The sequence below is a fragment of the Kwoniella newhampshirensis genome, chromosome 6 (assembly GCF_039105145.1).
Source record: "Kwoniella newhampshirensis strain CBS 13917 chromosome 6, whole genome shotgun sequence".
NCBI classification, from domain to species: Eukaryota; Fungi; Basidiomycota; class Tremellomycetes; order Tremellales; family Cryptococcaceae; genus Kwoniella; species Kwoniella newhampshirensis.
Window position 1 is genome coordinate 1,053,603 of NC_089960.1, and position 21,568 is coordinate 1,075,170.

Genomic DNA, 21,568 nt, shown 5'->3' on the forward strand with positions numbered 1-21,568 from the left:
ATGGTTCAGATGGACGCTTACGAAGGATGTGATGGATGGATGAATGGATGAAACGATGATTAACCGGTCAGCGGCGACGCTGGCTGCACTGGTATATGCATGCATAGTATGACGCATGGACAACTCTCCCACGGTCGATGTGAACGGCATTTCGGAGTTATCGCCACGTAGCTTGCACCGTTCTGACACCCCTCCGTTGCTCCCTCCTCCTTCGCTCACTCATCATCCACACCGCTCTCTCTTCACACCTCCAGTCGCCCTCCAACCCTTCTCACCAAATACTATCCTATCTTACTCTCTTCTTAACCGGGGCAGAGAAGATACAGGGAACACCCATAGCCTCTCATATCCTTCTACATCGATCTCTTCCACAAGTCCTAAACGGGAACCGGTATTCGACGACGAAAACATCCCGATTCGAACACCTTCAATTTCCCTTCCTTCCTTCCTTCCTTCATCCTTCTTCCCCCTTTCATAGGGTGTCTTGCACCGTATCCACACTGTGAAAACCACCTGGATAATCTGCACGTAGCTTATCAGGTCATAACGGAGAGACATCAATCACACCCATCCCGAATCAAAAACGAGCCGGAGAAACATACACATTCTCGTATCGATTGTTGAATTGCCACCTTAATCTGCGGACGGTTGAGCCACACTTTCCTTTCAGTCTGTGGATCCTGGCATCGAAGCGACCCGGCGTGACATAGAGCAAATTTAGACAGAAGGAACTTGGAATAATCGAGAAGGGCTCAGAAGGAAAAGAAGAGGACCAAACGCGATAGATTCTCCAAGATGACGGTCACTTTCCCATACTCCTCTGCGCCCGTCAAGCAGGTGAAAGAGATTCAATTCGGCGTGATGAGTCCGGAGGAGATTGTGGGTATCAGTAAGGTCTCTCTGGAGTACCCTTGTTGACATGTGCAACTACTCGTTTGCAGAAAGCGTTCTCAGTGGCAAAGATCGAGTACATGGAGGTCATGGATGACAATGGGAGACAAAAAGTCGGAGGGCTGATGGATCCCAAGATGGGCAGTAAGTTGTCCCGCCTCTGAGCGGCGATGACGTTGTTCACACTTGTTCAGCCATCGACCGAAACTTCAAATGTCAAACTTGTCTCGAAGGTATGGCTGAATGTCCTGGACATTTCGGTCATATCGAACTCGCTCGACCGGTCTTTCATCAGGGTTTCCTTGTGAAGGTGAAGAAGATCCTCGAATGCGTGTGTTACAGTTGTGGCAAGCTCAAGGTCGACTTGGTATGTTTTGGATCTACCAAAGTTCATCGTGGTTATTTGAGCTAATCCGATCATCAGCGCGACCCTATGGTCGGTAACATCGTCCGACGAGTCAAAGCTCAACACCGTCTAAGAGCGATCTGGGTTCTCGCAAAGGACAAGAGAATATGTGAGACCGATACCGTCGACGATGAAAACGGAGATGCCACCGCAGAGAACGAGTATTTGGCCGAGCAACGAGCGGACAAGGTTACTGGGCATGGTGGATGTGGTCACGAGCAGCCTTTGTGGAGAAAGAAAGCGCTCAAATTGAACGGGGTTTGGAAGCCAACAGACAAGGGCGATGTGAGTCTCTTCGACTCGTCGCGATGGCTCGGCTGACATCATGTATAGGAGACGGCAGAACCTGAAGAACGAAGTGTGTCACCAGGCGAAATCTATAACATCCTAAAGAAGATCCCGGCGGAAGACCTTCACATCATGGGTCTCAACGCGGAGTATGCTAGGCCAGATTGGATGATCCTAACCGTTCTCCCTGTTCCTCCTGCCGCTGTTCGACCCTCTATCTCAGTCGATGGAGGCGCGATGCGAAGCGAGGACGATTTGACATATAAGCTTTCACAAATCATCAAATTCAACGGTGTCGTCAGACGGATGGAGGCCGAAGGTGTGCCACCGAGTGTCGTCAACGAGCAGTTTGATCTGCTTCAATATCACGTGGCTACCTACATGGATAACGACATTGCCGGTTTGCCTCGAGATCAACAGAAAGGCGGTCGTGCTATCAAAGCTATCCGAGCTCGATTAAAAGGAAAGGAGGGTCGTATGCGTGGTAATCTGATGGGAAAGCGTGTCGATTTCTCGGCCCGAACAGTCATTACTGGTGACCCAAATCTTCAATTGGACCAGGTCGGTGTACCCAAAAGTATCGCTATGACGTTGACCTATCCTGAACGAGGTAAGTATCCGCTTGCTGTTTTGGTCCCATTGTGCTGACGATCAGTGCAGTAACGCCATACAACATCGTCTATCTACAAACACTCGTAAATAACGGTCCCGCAACATACCCTGGTGCGAGATATTATGTTAAAGACACTGGAGAGCGAGTCGATCTGAAATACCGAAAATCCGGAGACCCTATCAGCTTGCAATTCGGGTGGATCGTCGAACGGCATCTGAAGGATGGAGAGTGAGTGGTCCGCCAACGGACATGGGTTCATACACTTACAAGGTTGATAGCTTCGTCTTGTTCAACCGACAACCGAGTTTGCATAAGATGTCAATGATGTCACATCGCGTCAAACTGATGAACTATTCCAGTGAGTAGTGCTGCTATCATGACCTACTGAAATCGTACTTACATTCCGTTTTTGTAGCTTTTCGTCTTAACCTTTCAGTGTATGTGGTTTCTCTCACCATCATTGTGCGGACTGACGTTGTCGCAGTACCTCACCTTACAACGCCGACTTCGACGGCGACGAAATGAACTTGCAGTACGTTTTCTCCTTCTATCGCAAGCCGAGCGGATCCTGATTGTCACCGTATAGCGTCCCGCAAAGTGAAGAAACCCGAGCAGAGCTAAGCCAGATCGCTTGGGTGCCTAGACAAGTACATATCAAGCCTTGTGCCAAGCGGTGCTCTGGCTTACATGTACCCTTCTTTGCAGATCGTTTCGCCACAAGCGAATAAACCTGTTATGGGTATTGTTCAAGATACCCTCTGTGGTGTCCGGAAATTCACGCTCCGAGATAACTTCATTGATTGGCTTCAAGTACAACACATCCTTCTATGGCTGCCCGGATGGGACGGCACGATACCGCCGCCCGCCATCCTCAAGCCGAAACCTATGTGGACTGGAAAACAGCTGTTGTCTATGACTATCCCTAAGGGAATCAACATCGCGTACAAGAACAATGAGAAGCCGTCTCCAATTGATGTCACTGACGAGAACGTTTTGATCGACGACGGCGAGCTTATCCACGGAACGATTGTCAAGAATATGGCAGGAAGTGCGAACAACGGTCTCATCCACGTAATCTTCCGAGAGCTTGGTCACATCGCTTGTCGAGATTTCTTTTCGGCTTGTCAGATGATGGTCAACTTCTGGTTGCTACATTTCGGCTTCTCGGTCGGAATCGGAGACACAATCGTCGACAAGGCGACTATGGCCGGTATCACCAACCGAATGGTTGAAGCGAAGGAAGCTGTGCAAACGTTGATCACTGAAGCCGAAGCGAATAAGATGAAACCCAAGCCTGGTATGACTATTCGAGAAACGTTGGAAGCTTCCATCGCCAACGAATTGAACAAGGCTCGTGATTGGACCGGTAAAACAACTCAGGACAATCTGAAAGACGATAACAATGTGAAGCAAATGGTTGTCTCAGGTGCCAAGGGTTCCTTTATCAACATTTCTCAGATGTCGGGTGTCGTCGGTCAGCAGTTCGTGGAGGGAAAGCGTATACACTTCGGTTTCAGACATCGATCTTTGCCGCACTTCTCTCGAGACGATTATGGACCCGAATCGAGAGGTTTCGTCGAAAACTCTTACCTTAGGGGTTTAACTCCTCAGGAGTTCTGGTTCCACGCTATGGGTGGAAGAGAAGGTCTGATCGATACTGCTGTCAAGACTGCCGAGACCGGTTATATTCAAAGAAGACTAGTGAAGGCGATGGAAGATCTAAAAGTCGGGTACGACGGGACAGTCAGGAACTCTGTAGGAGACGTTGTGCAATTCCTATATGGTGAGGATGGTATGGATGGTGCTGCAATGGAGAAGCAGGTAAGCATGGTGAACTCGAATGTAAGCACTCCGATACTGACCCGGAGCAGAGCTTGGACATCATCCGTCTTTCACATCGTGCTTTCGAGCGACGGTACAAGATTGACGTCATTGGTGCAACTGGCGGCTTCTCTCGTGGCACACTACAGGCCAGCATCGATCAGAATTCTGTGTCACTGCAAAACTTGCTGGACGATGAGTACCGCCTGCTTAGCGACTACCGAGAGCAATTACGATCGGAGGTGTACCTGGACGGTACCCCGGGTCATCCATTACCCGTCAATATTCAACGTCTCATCCAAAACTCGCAACAGATCTTCCACATCGATCCTCGAGTTCCGAGCGACCTCGATCCCGTGTATCTGATCGAGCAGAGGAAGGCACTTGCAGACCGACTAATTGTGGTGCGAGGAGATGACAAGCTCAGCAAGGTCGCCCAACGGAACGCGACACTTGTTTTCCACATGCTCCTCCATTCTCACTTGGCGACGCGCCGTGTTCTCGAAGAGTATCACCTCAACAAGGAGGCTTTCGATTGGGTTATCGGAGAAGTGGAGCAAATATTCAATCGGGCGGTGGTCAATGCCGCTGAGATGGTCGGCACACTTGCCGCGCAATCGATCGGTGAACCGGCAACTCAGATGACCCTTAACACTTTCCATTATGCTGGTGTGGCCAGTAAGAGTGTTACCGGTGGTGTGCCTCGATTGAAGGAAATCATCAACGTTGCTGTGAACATCAGAACACCGGCACTGAATGTCTATCTCGACCGAGAATACAGCCGGACTGAAGAAGACGCTCATCAGATCATGCGGAAGCTCACGTACACTCGTCTCCGTGATATCACTGCTTCGGTCGAGATCTTCTACGACCCTAAACTCGATTCAACAGATATCGAGGAAGACAGGGACTTCGTCGATGCGTTCTTTGCCATCCCCGACGAGGACATTCGGTTAGAACTGCACTCTCCGTGGTTGTTGCGGTTGGAGTTGGATCGGGCAAAGGTGTTGGAAGGAGGATATGAGATGTCCGAGATTGTCAACGCCATCGCAGCCACTGTCGGCAAGGACGTCTTCGTGATCCACTCTGAAGACAACGCGCCAAAACTGATCATCCGTGTGCGAACGGTGGCCGAAGAGAAAGAAGAGGAGGGTTTACTCGGTGACGAGGACATGTTCCTGAAGAGAATCGAAGGAACGTTGCTTGACCAAGTTGAGCTCGGTGGTATCACCGGTATCCAACGAGTGTTCATTTCGGAAGGAAAGAAGGTGGTATTGTCACAACAGGGCGAATATGATCAGGAGAAGGAGTGGTTCTTGGAGACGGATGGAATCAACCTGAAAGAGGTCATGGCGATTGATGGTGTCGACGCGTTCCGAACATACTCGAATAACTGTTATGAAGTTTACGAGACATTGGGGATTGAGGGCGCGAGGAACGCCTTGTTCAAGGAATTGAACGGTGTTATCGAGATGGGTGGTTCTTACGTCAACTACCGACATCTCGCCTTGCTTTGTGATCTCATGTGTAGTAAGGGCTCGCTTATGAGTATCACTCGACATGGCATCAACCGGACAGACGCTGGAGCTCTTTCGAGATCATCTTTCGAGGAAACCGTCGAGATCTTGCTCGAGGCGGCAGCCGTTGGAGATGTTGATGACTGTCGAGGCGTTGCGGAGAATGTACTACTGGGCCAAATGGCACCAATGGGAACTGGTGCTTTCGATGTCTCATTGGACATGAACATGCTCAAGGACGTCATTGTCGACCATCGATTGCCTGTGCAAAACATGTTGGCAGCCGGAGGAGCCGGAGCTATGACTCCTGGTGGAGCAATGACGCCTTACGACAACTTCTCGCCGATGTGGAATGGAGACAAGGTCACAGTCGGGGCTGCAGCCTTCTCGCCAATGCAAACGTCGACCAATGATGAAGGTGGAAACTTCGCTTACATGGGTTATGGACAATCGCCGATGCACGGCGGGATGTCTCCTGGTGGATACTCCCCTTCTTCTCCAGCCGGCTACTCGCCCACGTCCCCTTTCGCCGTCACGAGTCCAGCCTACAGTCCTGCTTCTCCCTTCCACAGTGGTGGTGCAGCTTCACCTTGGGTTCCTCGAGGTGGCTATGGGGCAACAAGCCCTGTCTACAGCCCGACGTCACCACAGTATTCGCCTTCTTCCCCTCAGTTCTCTCCATCTTCGCCATCCTTCTCGCCCTCATCACCTACATACTCACCGGCATCACCGGCTTATGGTGGATCAAGGGCCGGAGCCGGCTCCCGCGCATCACCATACTCTCCCGCTTCACCCGCATACAGTCCCACTTCACCTATGGGAGGAATGGGTGCCACCTCACCTCAGTATTCTCCCACCTCGCCCCGATACTCTCCAGCGAGTCCAGCATTTTCACCGACATCTCCAACTTATTCTCCTACGTCTCCTGCGGCCTTCCAAGCGACTAGTCCTCGATATTCTCCAGCTTCTCCCCAATTCAGTCCGACGTCACCTACATACTCTCCCGCCAGTCCCGCATATTCCCCAGCCAGTCCTGCTTATTCGCCAGCGAGTCCCGCGTACAGTCCCGCTTCACCAGCGTACAGTCCGGCCTCACCGACTTATGGTGGAGATGCGACCCCGAACGGTGCGAATGGGAATGCGGCGCCGGGAGCACAACCAAACGGTAGACCGAGACCTGGATGGGGCAATGGGGGCGCCTATGGAACTTCACCGAGTTGGAGGACATAATAAGCTAAATAATTGTCGTCCGGTGTTTGTGTCACCATTGTAATACGATCGTGTTGAAAATGCATCTACATTATTCGTGCAGATTCCCATTTGACGCGGCCGAAGGTTTCCACTTTTCTGTTTGACAAAACTTCTCCCAACGCACGGCACAAATCACTTTGTCATGCCGACTTGGATCTGATGTTTTGTTCCCAGAGACAACACTGCTAGCTGATGCATAGCTTGTGCGAAATCATGACCGCGACTGCTTGCTGTACAAGATACAAGATATATACACCTGCCCCCCGACATTCACGTACCTCTAGGAGTAAAAAACGCTTTAATCCCTTCTGGTTTCTTCATCTTCTTGACCTTACTCGTCGTCGTAGTCGTTTGATTGCCTCCGCGTGCCAGACCTCCAGTACCGGGCCCATCTTGATCCTGTAATGAAAGTGCGAAATGCCAATCTTCGTGTTCCTGCTTCAGATCTGCCAACACTTTCGCCCTCTCCTCTCCCGATTCTGCCGGAGCGACAAGAACAGCTTGACAGACAGGACATCTCCAACTACCTTGTTCTTCCTCTACTTCTACTTCTGGTTTCTGCTTCTCAGGCTTACTCGTTCGAGTCGATAATCGGGGTCGGGACTCGGGAGTAGGTGAAAGGTCATCATTGTCATCGCCCATGTCTATGATGGGCGTTGATATTGAAGGGGATTCCGATCTTGCAGAAGCAGAAGAAGATTCACCATTCTTTTTAGCTAAAAAGCTCTCCAAGACAGTCTTCCGTTTCCCCGTATGTAGAGTAGGCAAACGCGGTTTCTTGGGGGACGGCCCGGGCCCCGCAGAAGAGATCGAAGATGAACGATGGGCTGGTGAAAGCGGTCTCTTGATCGTGCTGTTCAAGGTCGGGAGAGTGGTGGTCGACGAAGAGGAGGAGGAGGAAGTACTTGGAAGATTGGGACGATCCGTCATGGCACTGCTGCTTTGCGGTGGCTTGGAATTTGTAAAAAATCCTTCGATGCCTCTTTGCCCTTCTTCAAGTCTCTCAAGGCCAGTGAACGATAGAGCGATCTGCAATGAAAAACGCATCGGACTGTGAGCGGACATCCTCGCTGAGTTATACCGGTAGGATAAGCACATTGTTCAGTTTCATATTTCCGTTCTTCATAGGCTGGGTGGCTTCGTCCCAAAGCTTCTTCGCGTATTTGAGGATATACTCTGTTGAGAGGCTTTTTGTGAATGGGAACGGAGTCTGTCTAGATCTAGATGGTTCTATACCTTGACGATGACTGAGGACTAGTGTCTTTGGCCATAATCCAGGAGCGACCTCTCGGGCTTCGCGGAGGCGAACGTTCAACTCGCCCGCCAACACTGACAGCCAATGTTGTCCTTGCTCGGGCGTCGTGACATTTGGTCGAACATTCTTGGATGCGAGCATTGATTTCGTCGACACGCGAGGGACCACCTCGGTGTGATCGATGCCCTATAAGGGAAAAACTCTATCAATTGTGGCCCATGGGGGGAGGAAGATCTGATGGCGTACCCGAATGATGTTGTACACCCAGATACTCTCCTCTCCGAAGCGTCTTTGCATTTCCTCAAGCGGCACAGTCCTATGTTCACTTCAGCACTTGCATACCAAAACGGTTTGCAAGTGACTCACAGCATATCCCCCACAGTCTTCGCGTCGAATTCGGTAGCCATTGCATTTCCCAGCTTGCCGCCGAGGAGTCGGATCTAGGTCGGTTCGTCAGTGCTTAATCACCACTCGCTTATCAGGAATATCTTTACATCTGTAAATTCTCGCTCTCGTAAGAACGCCGCCACGGCATTGTGTCTGAGCACAGTCTGATTATTAGGCTTCTTCCAAGCTGAACACAGTTTCGCCATAGCCTTGTTATGGGCAACACCCTAGATGTCATGTCATATCGTGAGTTGACAAGCCATTTGTCGTGCGCGGCAAAGTCAACTCACAGCTGAACATGTATAGTGCAACTGCCTATACACTTCCTCTCTCAATTCCCTCATGATCTCCGCACCGATACACAAGGCCCAATCTTCCCAAGTCTCGCCGCCGCTCCCCCTCACTCGTTCTTCCTCACCTTCATCTTGGCCATCCTCACTACGTAGTTCTTCATATAACGTGTCTTCTCCATCGGTCTCACCATTAATGGGGAAAACATTTCCCGCTTTGCTCCAATTGATATGTGGTGCAGGAGGAAGGGGCGAGTCCAACCCTTCTGGAGCGTCGTCGGGTATGGTCGCGAGATAGGGGTGGATAGTGAGCATTCGCTCAATGACCATCGGGGTGAGGTCAAGAAAGGCTTCGTCAATAGATGCCTTCTCTATAAAGGACGTCGGCTTTACTTCCATCAACAAGAGCTGGAAGAAGCTGACGTACCAATCTCTCCACGAGGGACCATCTCTTTGAAGATGGCAAGAATCTTGAGACTTTCACGTCGATATGGATCTAAGCTGACCTGTGCACGGATGACGGGTCAGCTTCGTGTTATGAATCGATTCAGATGTATGCAGATGGTTGATCCATTCACCTTGTGCGTCCTCGGATCGACTTCGCCCCAATACCCCGCTTCATTCTCTCCATTTCTATACGTCGCAACGTGCTGGACTATCAACTCCGGACACAGCTTTCTCGCCTCGTCAAGTGTGGTGAACCTAATCAGAGTGTGTCAGTGGGACCGACTCGTTCGTAAGTCCAGCCCTCCCGAAAAGCATACTCCGCATTGCGTAGAACCGGAGTGACGACGACAAGCGGTGAATCAACGACAGAAGATCAAGGAAGACAGAAGAGCGCCATGATCAGATCCTGACCAGAGTTGGAGAAGATCATAGAGAATAGGACGGCGTAACATACCGTTTTATACCGTATTTCCTCGCTGGATAGTTGACCGCAATGATAGATTGCCATTGTGCACAAATGAGAGGAACGTTGTCCGGTAGACCCAATCGCACTTGTTCGAATTCTGCGAGTTGTCAGCTACTAGTTCCCTTTCCTTGCAGTTCAAAGCTGTACATCTCAAAGTGTCAAAGGAACCTACGCGCATATGCTGCATCTATATCGCAATGAGCGATAGTCCTCAGAGGATTTCTGAGGATAGATCTTCATCAGCGCCGATACGATTCCCACAGATCCACAGCCCCATGTCGTTCCCCGTCGAGGAGCAGAATCTTCTACGTGGTGGATACCTACGATACTGTCATAGCTTGTGGACTGAGCAGATGTCTAGCAGAAATAATCCGTCAGCTGTCAATCCTACCACATTCGACCAACCATCTCAAAATGATTGATGAATTACCTATACGTCGGGACCCCTCCTCCGCCCGCATCTTGCCTCTTCGAAGGTCCAGCTAAGAACGACATGCCAACGACTATCTGTCCATGATCTGGTTCTTACGCCTTGTGTGTGGGTAGGGACGGACAGCCGAAGACAAGTGGATAGATGTATAGTTGACTGGATATAAATGAATCGTGACTCTTGATCGGATGTTTCGAGATGCGAAAGTGGAGGGGAGGGTGAACAGAAATGTCAAAAAGAAATCAGCGCGGGCGTGTGTAATGTTGAGTGTCTAATTTGGTACCAAGAAGCTGGGTCATCTTCGATCGTATGCATTGAGATTGTATGTCCATGAGGTTGTATGCGGATACCAGATACAAAGAACATTTCCATTAGGGTAACCTCCGTTCTCCAATCCCGTGACAAAAGCCAATGCGATCACACAGGATGCTCCTCTTCCCGCTCTACCAGCTCTCTCAAGTCCTTCGTCCGACGGTCTGCCCTCGCCACTCTAACTTTCTGATTTCTTCATCATTTTTCATTTTTCTACAAGCAACCCCAACCTCCACCATCGGTAGTTAGCTCCAACTTCCTCGCCGTGAGATGCGGGATAGTGTGCATGAGCCAAGTGGCTCGTCGCAGCTCATCAAGCCGACCAACATGAACATATTGTCGATGGAATCGTCTGATCACAGAGAACCACATCAGCTCTCCCCTCCCTTATTTATAGATTTTCCAGTCGTCGCCTGCTCACCGCATTGATACGTCCAATTCACCATGGACATCCAGATAAGGCATATGTCCGAAACTGCCCGATCCCGCGTAGAGATAGAGTATGACCCATCGCCGAATATCCACAAACATGCCCACGACTGATCCGCATCTATATACAGTCCCATCGGTCAGCATTCCAATTTGACATTGAATATCGGGGAGAACTCACTCTCTCATATGCAAGTTACACTCCCCTTGTTCGCCTTCGGAACAACAGTCTCCGCCCAGGCAGACCAAAGCTCCACAGAACATGCAGATCGCAGGATATGTCGGTTTTGTCTTACATTTTCCGCACTTCTTATCCGAGTAAGCTAATACGATATCCTCCCATTTCTTCGGAAGTCGAACCAGTTCGTATGTCCCCGGATACTCCAGAGTGGGGATGACCCGTCCTTGCATAGCCCATTGCGTTATCCATCGAGCCACAATCGGCGTTTCGGTCGCTGAACTGTCCCGCAGCGTTTCTTTCGGTGATGGGATACCGAGCACTTTCAACAGTCGACTATATTCACTCGTTGCAGGTGTGAAGGATTCGACGACAGAGGGATGGACTACCGGGTAAGTGCCAGAGACAGCGTAATAGATGATTGCACAGCGTCGGAGGAAGGGTAGTGTATGCGAATAGAGGAGTTTAGATAACATTTCGTCGTTGGATAATAGTGACAAGACACCATCGGAATCGCCGAAAGGTCCCGCATTCCTCAAGATCGGCTGCATGATAGGCCTGAATCCTGAAAAGATGCTGAGAGCATCGGCGCGCGTAGGATCCTTCGGCGGTGCAGTCCGAGGTGAAGGAGCCAGGTTGGTAGCCAAGCTCTTCTTGACCAACATCGATAGTCCGAGCATACATCGAGTCAACTCCGCGTAATATGCCATGACGATGACGGATTGAAGTAAGTCAGGCGCAATCGCGGCTGCTTCAACGACCATTCCGAGCGGCTGTCGAAGTAGTAGCGGCGAAGGGAGGGTACTGGACCGGTACCAATCGGGCAAAAATCTGGCAAAGATGCCGACTCGAAGGGCGGTCCTGTCGAAAGAAGGTCCGAAGTATAAATCAAGCTCGAGTTGGAGCAGTCCGATCAGTTTCTTGATTAACTTCATCGACATCTCATTGATCTGTTCCGCAACAGTCAGGACCTTCACTTTATTCGTCAAGATACCACCTCCCAAGCCTCGTTGAGTCAACTCCGCCATAGCTACCGTATACCCCACCATGTCGTCGGGAAGGTACATGTGCGTCTTCCTCCCTCGTATCTTCTGACTCTGCTCGGATAGAGGTCTGACCAAACTCCTCATGCGGTCGGCCATACGGGATGTACTTCGCATATTCGCTTTTCGATGAACTTGATCCAAACTGTGAATCGAGAAGATACAGTCTGAGAACCATGGGATGACTTCTCCGGTCTCGACGTGATGATCCCATATACGTTGACTGTCCGCGACTCGCAATAATCCCTCGCTAGAAACTCTTCTGATCATCATCGAAAGACTTGGAGCCATCTCTCCTTCCTTCTTGATGACCAAGGGGGGTTTCTTTGGCGTTGCTGAAGGGTCGACAGGGATCAGAACATTTCCAAGAGATTTACATAGCGGACACATATATTCCAATCTGACCGCGTTCTCCGGATGATGTCGTTGAACTTGCTGCGTGTGTCTTACTTTCGTCGCGTCGAAATAATTGCCCATACAGGTCTCATGCATGAAGTGACTACACGCGGACATGTGTACCCCAAATTTGAGATTTGCCGAGGGGTAACCTTCCGTCGCTGCTGGTTCTGGATGATCTGGGTCGAGACTGTGTCGATTGTACCTGGTCGGTCTGTCCAAGCTAGTCGGAGCGAGCAAGGATTCCTCAAACCAGTCTCGATCAGTCACAACTTCTCGCAACGCTCGACTCGGTTGAAGCAGTGCCATCATCCCTCCTGGAGCTTTCGTCGTCACCTCCTCTTGACAGACGATACACTGTCCATGACTTTCCAGTTTTTCCTGGGTTTCCTCTTCCATCGACGCGTCCTCGTCCTCTACATCCTCTTCCATCATTGCCACAAAGCTTTGTTGTTGCTTAGTGAAAGCTGCCATGATAGCCTTCTGTCTCGCAGCAGCAGCAGCTTTAGGATCGGGTTTCGCAGGACTAGAGATACTCAACAAAGCTTCCGCTTCTTTGTGAGCTCGGTAGTCGGTTGTGTAATGTGATGGGAGATGGGAGACAATTGTGTCGAGTATGTAGTCGACCCGAGGTTTGAAGCTCTTGAAAGCGGAGTTCGTCTGCATCAACCAGAGATTTTGGAAAGTACTGTGCGAACCCTCCTCATCTTTCAGTTCAACAGACGCCTTTGCGAATGCTTCTGGAGCAAACGCGAGCGCGATCATAGCGAGATGCAGGGAATAATCGAGGAGGAAGTCCCATGTGGGGATTTGTGGAGAGTCTTTGTAATCGGTCGGGAGAGCTTGCACGACGATAGCCGCCCACTCATCAGGATTGGCAATGTGCATGCAGTGGGCTGCAGCCCAGTACACCAAGTCGGCAACAACATGCGTCCCCAAGTAATCAGCAATGTTAGAGAATGGTTGACCGGCTGGTGGTAGTCGTAGAGGGCGAGGCAGAATAAACGGCTCTGTGGTCGATGTCGTGTCTTTTTTTGCACGTTCGAGAAGCTTGTCCATGGCGCTTCTTTGTTCGTTTCTCGTGTAATAGTGCCAATAAGGATCGACATGGTCATAGTATTCCTCCTTGAGACTGTACTTCCCTGGGGCGGTTTCAGTCGCCTCTCTGAAGTCCGCCACTTCCCGCAGGATTGGAGTGACGCTCGTCTCTTGTGACCGCTCCGGTAGCTTCTTGTAGATCTCGGAGTATGACATTGGCTGTACGGCGAGGAGATGGACGATGTGCGACCTGGTGATCTTGTCTCGGTCCCATCCGTCAATGATTGCAGGATAGCAGACGAGGTGGATCATGAGGAGTATGAAGTCTTCCAACAAGATGATCCGCTGTTTCGGTTCCGTCCCATGATGTGACCATAATGCTGAATCGTTGACGTTGCCTCTAAACCAGGGAGCAAGACCAAATCTATCGATCAGGGCAACGACGAACTTGAAAGGGTCGATGATGCAAAGACCGAGCTGAAGCATGAAGAATTCTTGGTCGAGCGTCGTTTCTCGCAAGCTCATGTCGCGATAGTGGTGACACTGTAAGCGCATAGCTGCGCCGTTCTTCTTCCACATATCGGCACGGATTTGTGAAAGGACAACATGCTCTAGGAAGATACAGCGCGTTAGCTGGAAAATCGTGGGATGATCCCATCATTTGAACTTACTTTGCATGGGGTACTCGATTATCATCAATTTCATTCTTTCCCCATCGTCCGGATCTGCTGCTCTGAACACAAATCGTTCAATGATCTGCTTGAAACTCAATCCTTTGATCAAGCCATTCTCGAATGGCAGAACTGTTCTTGTCGCCTTTGTCATCTCGGCAAATAGCAACGTCATATAATGATGGAAACTGAAGGCTTCTATTCGCGAAACACTTTGCTTGATGAGGGTGAAACGAGACCCGCGGATCAAGACATTGTCGACATCGTGCTCCACCGGGCGGACAAATCGTTCTTTATCGAGCGTGTTGGACATGAGCATCATATCGCATAGAACACGGTTCGACACCACCGACATGCTTGCGAGCAATTGATCTGGCGTCGCATATTGGAACGATTCGCCGAATTCTCGGCACATCTTTGCCAGGTCTCCAAGAATGACGAATGCTCTCAGCCAATCGATCTCGTATTCGATGTGCTCGCCCTGCTCCCGTTTTTGTGGCTGAATTCCGACAAACATGTTGATGAAGGCGACAGCACGATTGAAGAGGTGAGGCTGTCGGACGATCATCTTGCGCACCTCTTTATGGCGGAACATGCTGCGTAGATGACCGAGTATGGCCAGACCTTTCTTCCCTCTGAAAGCGGGGACATCAAGGTCCAAACGACCTTTGGGAGAAGTGTCGTTGGGATCGAACGGATTGGGCGGCATAACCAAACGATCATTGCCCTCGTTCTTGATCACCTGGCCGGTGTACCAAGCATGGGCAACATGAATCACGGTGTTGTAAAGCTGCGCTTTGCTGGTAGCATAGGCCGTGACTGCTCCGTTCGTGAAGATGAGATATGCAGATGAGAAGATGATGCTTGTGTCGAGTTCACGGTCTTGGAAAAGATAGTGTTCAATCAGGCGTGGGTAATTCATAGCCAGACGGCACGCTGATCACCCGTCCGATCAGTTCAAGGTCGTTCGTGGACTCCTCTCGACAGCACTCACCGAGATCTTTCCTGACTTCTAGGTCGAACAGGAGTACATAGCAGTAGATCTGCCTCATTTCCCACTTCGCCTTCTTCCATAATCTCGAATCCAACTGTAATAACCAGTCCATCCTTCGAACATCATGACCTCCCATCAATTTTCCCCACTCGAGCTCCTTCAGATCGGGCGCCAACGGTGTTCCAGGTCCCATGCCACCTCCTCGAATCCGTGGTTCATAAAGCGCCTTGGCAAGAAGACGCTTGAAGACCGTATCATCCCCTCCGATGGCACATTGGCACATATCATGAAGCCATGATATGAGAACCCCAGCGATCTCTTCTCGAAACACATCGGAAGCTAGACGCAGGGATACAGGAGCGTCGATTTGTTGGATCATATTGGCGGTGTGAAAGGCGACTGTAGGATTTTCAGATACAATGAGAGTTTTGCGGCCCTAAATAATGATTGTCAGTCCCATCTGCAGAAACATCTAACAGAGCAACTCACAACCTCATCTACCTCCCTCACCCATTGCTCTGCGACAGTCCACTCTATTCCCAGAGCGTCTCTGACCTGCCTAGTCATCTCCTTCAGAACATGTTTCTCATCCTGCCACATGACGACGCCCCATGGTCCTTTTCCCCTCTTATCCTTGGCGTCTCCTGTCGATATATCCGTAGTCTTCATCTCCACCTCTGTTTTCGGTAGTCGTCCATACTCGCTCGGTAACAGGGCATGTTGCATAGTCTGGATGATGAATTCCAACACGATCACGATGGTTTTGTGGATTGCCATCAACAGAGGATCTGGGACATCGTATTTCGAAGGTAAAGGTGGAGGTTTGGCTTCGCCGTCGGGTAAGGGAGGATGATGGGAACAACCTAGATGAGGTCCGGATTGCCAAGCTGAGGGATCACCGCAATCGCAAGAGGCCGAAAAGGCGTAAGATTGTCCAAATAGTACTTCGTGACCTTCGTGGTCGGCGGATTTGAAGCATTTGGTACAGAGGACCACTGAAGGGAGTTTGGCACACGTTCTACAAGTACCATACAAGAAAATCAACACAGACTGCCATATGTGACGCTTTACACGGACAGCTTGACTCACTTGCAGGTGAACGTCCTTTCGAATCTTTGGAAGACCTTGCCACAGATCTGACCTTGTCTCGCTTTCTTCCAAGGTTCTTTCCTTGCTCTCTTTCTTGTTTCCTCGACTCTCTTCTGAGTGTCGGTCAAACTCCAGGCCTTCATTCCCACGGATCCGACATGATCCTCTACCAGCCAACTGTCCAGGTTGTCTGCCCTTGGAAGCACTTCCGGCTCCCCTTCTTCGTCGATATGTCCGTGCTCGAGAGGCAAAAATAAGCTCGCCCATTCCGGTCTTTGCCATAAAGTTTGGAACAACTGCCGGACGATGGCTGACCTGGTGTTATTGGTGAATCGAGCTCCTCGTTGTAGATGAGAATGAGTGATGATCTCCGAAAGGACGCGATGCGGGTCGGGTATCTCGCTTGGTCGGAGGTAGGACGATGTTGAAGCCTGAGCCGTATCGGCGGCGACAGGCGCGTTCGATGGACGGGATGAGAAGGGATTGAGTGAAGCAGGGAGGAACCGGTCTGGCATTGGCATGATGCGGGCGTATATGTATGGCGCCCTGCTCAAGAACTGCGGAAACTGGAAGAGGTGGAACGCTCGTGGGTTCGTAGGGAGGGGGGTAAGTGGTCAGTCAATGACAAGACGATGTTATCTGCACAGATGACTTCAAGGTGGTGACTGCGAGAGAGTGGTGTTGTGGTATGGGTCTTTGTGTCTATGTGTACAGATCCAGTGATGATGGCGAGAGAGCAACAACCCCGGCCCCAATCTTGGCTTAACGGCGTCGCGTGCGATCTGGGGAAAAGTGCGGGGTATAAAGACTTGGGTCAGAATGCCACGTCATGCGGGGATCCATCATCGGTTATCAACATCCCGAGTCGTAGTCGTATCGATAGATTCCAAAGACGCGTACATTGAGATTTCAGTCGAGCATATCACCTGCTTGCCATCACTTTGAGAACGCCTGAGACATCTCTACCATATCAGACCAACCCTGATCGCACCATGTCGAACAGGCCATCCACATCGTCTGCCCATCTTCCCATCTTACCCACCATCCCACCTGCTCTCCATCTTCTCGCAACTCCAACACCCACATTGATCGACTCCCAATTGCCCAGCTATCTCTTACCTCCCGTCCTCGAACTCCTACGAGAATCTTCCGCTCACGTCATCAGACGGAAGAGGGCTGAAGAAGACGAGTTGAGGAAAGAGGGACTGCTGCCTCCCTTGCAGGGAAAGGGGAAAGGTCGGGCAGCGAATGGTGGAGGAGGTGGAGAGGAGGAGGACGAGAAGAGATTGATCGATGCGGAATTGGGGAAGAGAATCGAGAGGATAGGGTTGATGGTTGGCGGGTATATTGCAGAGAAGTGAGTGATTCCCCTCCGTGATACCTTATCCTGTCTTGCGAGCTGACACAAATCATGTGATGTCCAGATTGACATTGGCAAGACCACCACTTGCTTCACACCTCGATATCATCAAGTTCATCTGCAAAGATCTGTTCCTATACGTGTACTCTAAGCAGATCGACAACTTGCGAACGAATCACCGGGTGCGTAATAAGCCCCCCCCTTCCAGCACATATTCCACCAGTCCCTCTCGTGGAGAGCTGCTCTTTGTCGAGGTGGAGGTATAACTTAGCTGATACTGTGTTATCATTTCAACTGTAGGGCATCTTCGTACTGCAATCACATTCTTTCCCACCTCTTATCCCACTTTCCTCACATAGAGGTCCTTCAGCAGATATGGAGACGGCCAAGACGGTATGTCACCAATCGTTCTCCCGAACAGAGCCAAGTCGATCTCTGTAAAACGTAGCTAATTTCTACGCCGTACAACTCCAATAGCACCTTCTCTTCCCTCAAGCACTCATTCAAGGCGCGCTCTCTCGATTAGGAATGCATTCCATCGTCACGGCCGAATCGTCAGGCTTACCACAGTGTATGTTGTCCCTATCACCACTACCAGTACCTCGTCTCATTTGTCCTACGGTATCTTTTGAGATCTGGAAATTGTGTATCTTCCCTATGATTGATGAGGCGAAAGCGGAAGAAGGAGAGAAGGCAATCTGTGATTTGATCAAAGGTTCTGACCGGGGTTTCTTGACTTAGGTACATTCCAAATCCGAACTATCAAGTCGTCCACACTTCCCAACACTCCCTCAGTGGGAGGTACGCCAAACCCTCAATCTCAGACCGCGGGGAAGCATGTGCCTACGCCTCTGATGAGCGCTAGTGTGAGTCAGACGGGGAATGGTACCGGTTTGGGTATTGCAGGTTCTCAGGCTTAGTCGAAAAACTCAGTACAATGGGTATGCAAGTATGCTGAAGAGTGGGCGAACGTGTAAGAGAAAAAAGGGAGCTCGATATCAACTCCGACAGCACGATTCATCGCGAAAAACTGCACCAATGAATGACATGGCTATCCGTACGAGAAGCATGCACTTGGTAATAGTACATTTCAACTAAGGACTTTCCATCTAACCACATTGTGAAGTGAAGTCAATTGTTTTCTCACGCACTATATGCTGTCATATAAATAACCCTTTCGAACCTTGCTGTTTTTGCTTGCTTAATCGTACATGAATGGCTTTTATCTCTCTTTCCTTACTGCATAATCTGGCCTCGTCTTACTGTATTCTTGTCTCTTGTCATATAGTGACTCGTGTTTATCTCCTTGTCGTGCTTGATACATTGTTACAGTCTAGGGTCTGCACAAAAATTGATTGATTCAGTCACTGCTCGTCCCAGTGTCCCGACCGGGACATTGTCTCTTCACATAGTCACTCACCGTCTTTCGGGACCATTGACATCCAGATCCTTGACTGTTATTAGGGCGAACACATTAATCAGCACCTAGACCTTCCAAACTGAAGCCGGACCCACCTTGAAGATTCTGAAGTTCTCCTTGGTCAAATCTCGGAAATCGACCCTCTTATCCGCCTTGAAGTAGAAAGTCAGCTTGCGACGATCCCTGAAGACGTGAAACAGTAAGCATTGTATAACACAGTAGCGTCTGTATTGACCACAGCAGACAAACTCACCACTGGTACTCCGCATCTACAATCTGCATGGGCAGACCCCTCTGTATCACCTTCTCTTTACATATCATCATCGCCTCATATTCATCGTGCGCTTTCTCTCGCATCCTCCTGTGAGAGCGAAAAGATTAGTCAGGGCCTACATCTCACCGACTATCACTTACGATTGCTCCTCAGGTCCCTGACTGGACTTGGCAAAAATTCTCTTTGGCATGACCTCTTTCGCTAATGGCCCCCTCACAGCCGTCCCGCTCAGCTCCATCTGACCACTCGGTCCTACACCCGCTAAAAGACCGTCAAGATCCATATTCGCAAGTTCGATGACTCCGCCACCAGCCATCGACCCAAGTTTCTGCTGGCTCATACCACCGAATCCGGACCCATTGCCCATCGCCGCCATCCCGGGAGGTTGATGCTGACTCGCTCCCGAAAGAAGTGCTGCTGTCGCTTGTTTCTCTTGCCACTCCCGCACATCCATGGGGGTGAGTTGGTCGTAAACCACCGTGCCGAGATCAGAGCCACGATCGGCCTCAACGATCACTCTATCTCCGTTAGAGATTAGCAATGTAGGGTCGGGGCAGTAATAAACATCTCGACGTCCGGCTTTAAAGGTGACAATGTAAAGCGGTGTTGTCGGAGGGAGAGACACCAAGGAAATACCTTTGCCGAGGTCCGCCAGAGATAGGGATGAGAACGAAGGAGAAGTAGGTTGCTGGGGAGATCCTGGAGCGGGGAAGTATTGAGAGTAGCCCTGATTCGGTCCAGGCGGACCGGGTTGAGACCCGTATCCTTGCCCTCCATTGCCCGAGAAGGACCCGTTCCTAAAGCCAGGTTGAGGGGTGCCGAAAGGCTGACCTGGTCCAGTACCAGGAGGGGAACGAGCAGTTTGAATGTTACCGCCGTAGTATCCCCCTCCAAAACCAGGCGCAGGTGGGCGACCGAAAGACGGCGGTCCACTAGGGTTCATTACGGATGCAGAACCAGGACCCATGTTATTGCCTTGATATTGCGGAGGCCGCATGCCGGGGAAAGGTCCTTGCGGCTGGGAATTGTAAGATGGGAGATTTGAGAAGGCGGTGGGCGGGCTGCCGATGGGGCCTGGACCAGGACCTCGTGAAATACCAGTACCGACCGGTCCAGCAAAACCCGTCTCTCTCCCTCTGTCCGGACTACCGCTCACTCCTCCCGTTCCGTTTAGCAAACCCCTACCAGCACCTAGCCGCATAGGCGATCCTACCGCCGCGTTCTCAATGCTGAATCGACTCCTCTGACTACCATCCTTACTTTCGCCAGAAGCTGCTCGTTCTCCAGGAATACCGAGACCTTGTTCCACTCTTCCACGCGGAGGAGTCGACCCGAAGGCCGGGAATGTTGGTTCACCATAAGGCTCCGCTTTCGTTCTAGGGAATGAGCTGATTCGTTGATGTCCTTCGTATCGCTCCGCCAAAGGGTCAGATCTTGGGAGGCTGGCAGGTTGAAACGGCTCCTTCTCAGGCTCCACCCCTCGTCGTCGATTCTCGACGATATCCAAGCTCAACGCATTCGAAAGATCTGCCTCAAAGCCAAACAAGCCTCTACCCGGAGGACTTGCCATCGGAGTAATCCCCATACCTGGTTCACCGAAGGTGAATTCCCTACGTCCGCCGGGACCACCCACCACTGACACACTGTGTCGACGACTTGAGGTTCCCGATCGGTTTCCATTTGTATTGGAATCTCCGTAAACCGCGCCGCCACCCATGTGGGATTGCTGATCGTATCCAGCTCCCAAAGCTTTGACCACTGATGAAGTCAGCGCCGATGTGGTGGGATCCGGAGCTGTGGCCATCCATGCAGCCCTCGCACCGTTGAACGGATCTTGGGCAACTCGAAAGCGGTTCTGTGCAGGCTGCGAGACCCCGTTCCTTGAGTACAACTCATCGCGAGCAGGCTTGCCTCCAAGGGACGGTAAACCGCGAGTGAACGGGGACATATTGCTGACTTCGGGAGGGGAGATGTTCCAGCCGGCTTCAATGCTCTTCGGGAAAGTACCATTATTTTCAAGCGTGCTCATGGGCACCATGAAAGGGCGATCGACGTTGATTGGTCGAACACCTGTGGCAAGAGATTGACTTCGAGAGCGAGAGACATTGGCGCTTGCTTTCGGTGGTGAGTAGCTGGGAAGGGGTTGTTGTCTCAATGCGGCGGGAGAGGTTGACGGTGTCGAATTGGGTGAAAATGTAGGAAATGGGGAAGTCGAGTGTGATCTAGAAGGCACAAGCTCCTCGGTATGCGAGGACAGCGTTCGTGCCAGTGGCATATTCTGTTCGTCAGTGCCGTGCGAATC

General features: G+C 50.8%; 5 protein-coding genes across 5 annotated transcripts; 2 read left to right on the top strand and 3 right to left on the bottom strand.

The window, feature by feature from the left end:
• Positions 1-795: 795 nt before the first annotated feature.
• Positions 796-6,766, top strand: IAR55_003550 (DNA-directed RNA polymerase II subunit RPB1; the record flags this gene model as incomplete). Its single annotated transcript, XM_066946657.1, has 12 exons — positions 796-879; positions 942-1,035; positions 1,086-1,258; positions 1,316-1,582; positions 1,631-2,195; positions 2,246-2,426; positions 2,477-2,556; positions 2,614-2,635; positions 2,683-2,730; positions 2,785-2,845; positions 2,904-4,019; positions 4,070-6,766. The coding sequence occupies 12 exons, from the start codon at positions 796-798 to the stop codon at positions 6,764-6,766; spliced, it is 5,388 nt and encodes a 1,795-aa protein (XP_066803049.1).
• Positions 6,767-7,057: 291 nt separating this feature from the next.
• On the bottom strand, positions 7,058-10,127 carry IAR55_003551 (uncharacterized protein; the record flags this gene model as incomplete). Its single annotated transcript, XM_066946658.1, has 12 exons — positions 7,058-7,816; positions 7,884-8,228; positions 8,289-8,358; positions 8,409-8,482; positions 8,537-8,656; positions 8,720-9,090; positions 9,147-9,225; positions 9,298-9,421; positions 9,621-9,729; positions 9,805-9,854; positions 9,957-9,989; positions 10,063-10,127. The coding sequence occupies 12 exons, from the start codon at positions 10,125-10,127 to the stop codon at positions 7,058-7,060; spliced, it is 2,199 nt and encodes a 732-aa protein (XP_066803050.1).
• Positions 10,128-10,587: 460 nt separating this feature from the next.
• IAR55_003552 (uncharacterized protein) lies at positions 10,588-16,733 on the bottom strand (the record flags this gene model as incomplete). Its single annotated transcript, XM_066946659.1, has 7 exons — positions 10,588-10,726; positions 10,796-10,924; positions 10,985-14,069; positions 14,130-15,065; positions 15,124-15,559; positions 15,613-16,141; positions 16,213-16,733. The coding sequence occupies 7 exons, from the start codon at positions 16,731-16,733 to the stop codon at positions 10,588-10,590; spliced, it is 5,775 nt and encodes a 1,924-aa protein (XP_066803051.1).
• A 471-nt stretch (positions 16,734-17,204) lies between these two features.
• IAR55_003553 (uncharacterized protein) lies at positions 17,205-18,492 on the top strand (the record flags this gene model as incomplete). The annotated part of the gene is made up of 5 exons (XM_066946660.1): positions 17,205-17,569; positions 17,637-17,754; positions 17,873-17,965; positions 18,050-18,143; positions 18,314-18,492. The coding sequence occupies 5 exons, from the start codon at positions 17,205-17,207 to the stop codon at positions 18,490-18,492; spliced, it is 849 nt and encodes a 282-aa protein (XP_066803052.1).
• A 492-nt stretch (positions 18,493-18,984) lies between these two features.
• On the bottom strand, positions 18,985-21,541 carry IAR55_003554 (uncharacterized protein; the record flags this gene model as incomplete). Its single annotated transcript, XM_066946661.1, has 4 exons — positions 18,985-19,026; positions 19,088-19,175; positions 19,246-19,353; positions 19,407-21,541. The coding sequence occupies 4 exons, from the start codon at positions 21,539-21,541 to the stop codon at positions 18,985-18,987; spliced, it is 2,373 nt and encodes a 790-aa protein (XP_066803053.1).
• Positions 21,542-21,568: the final 27 nt, after the last annotated feature.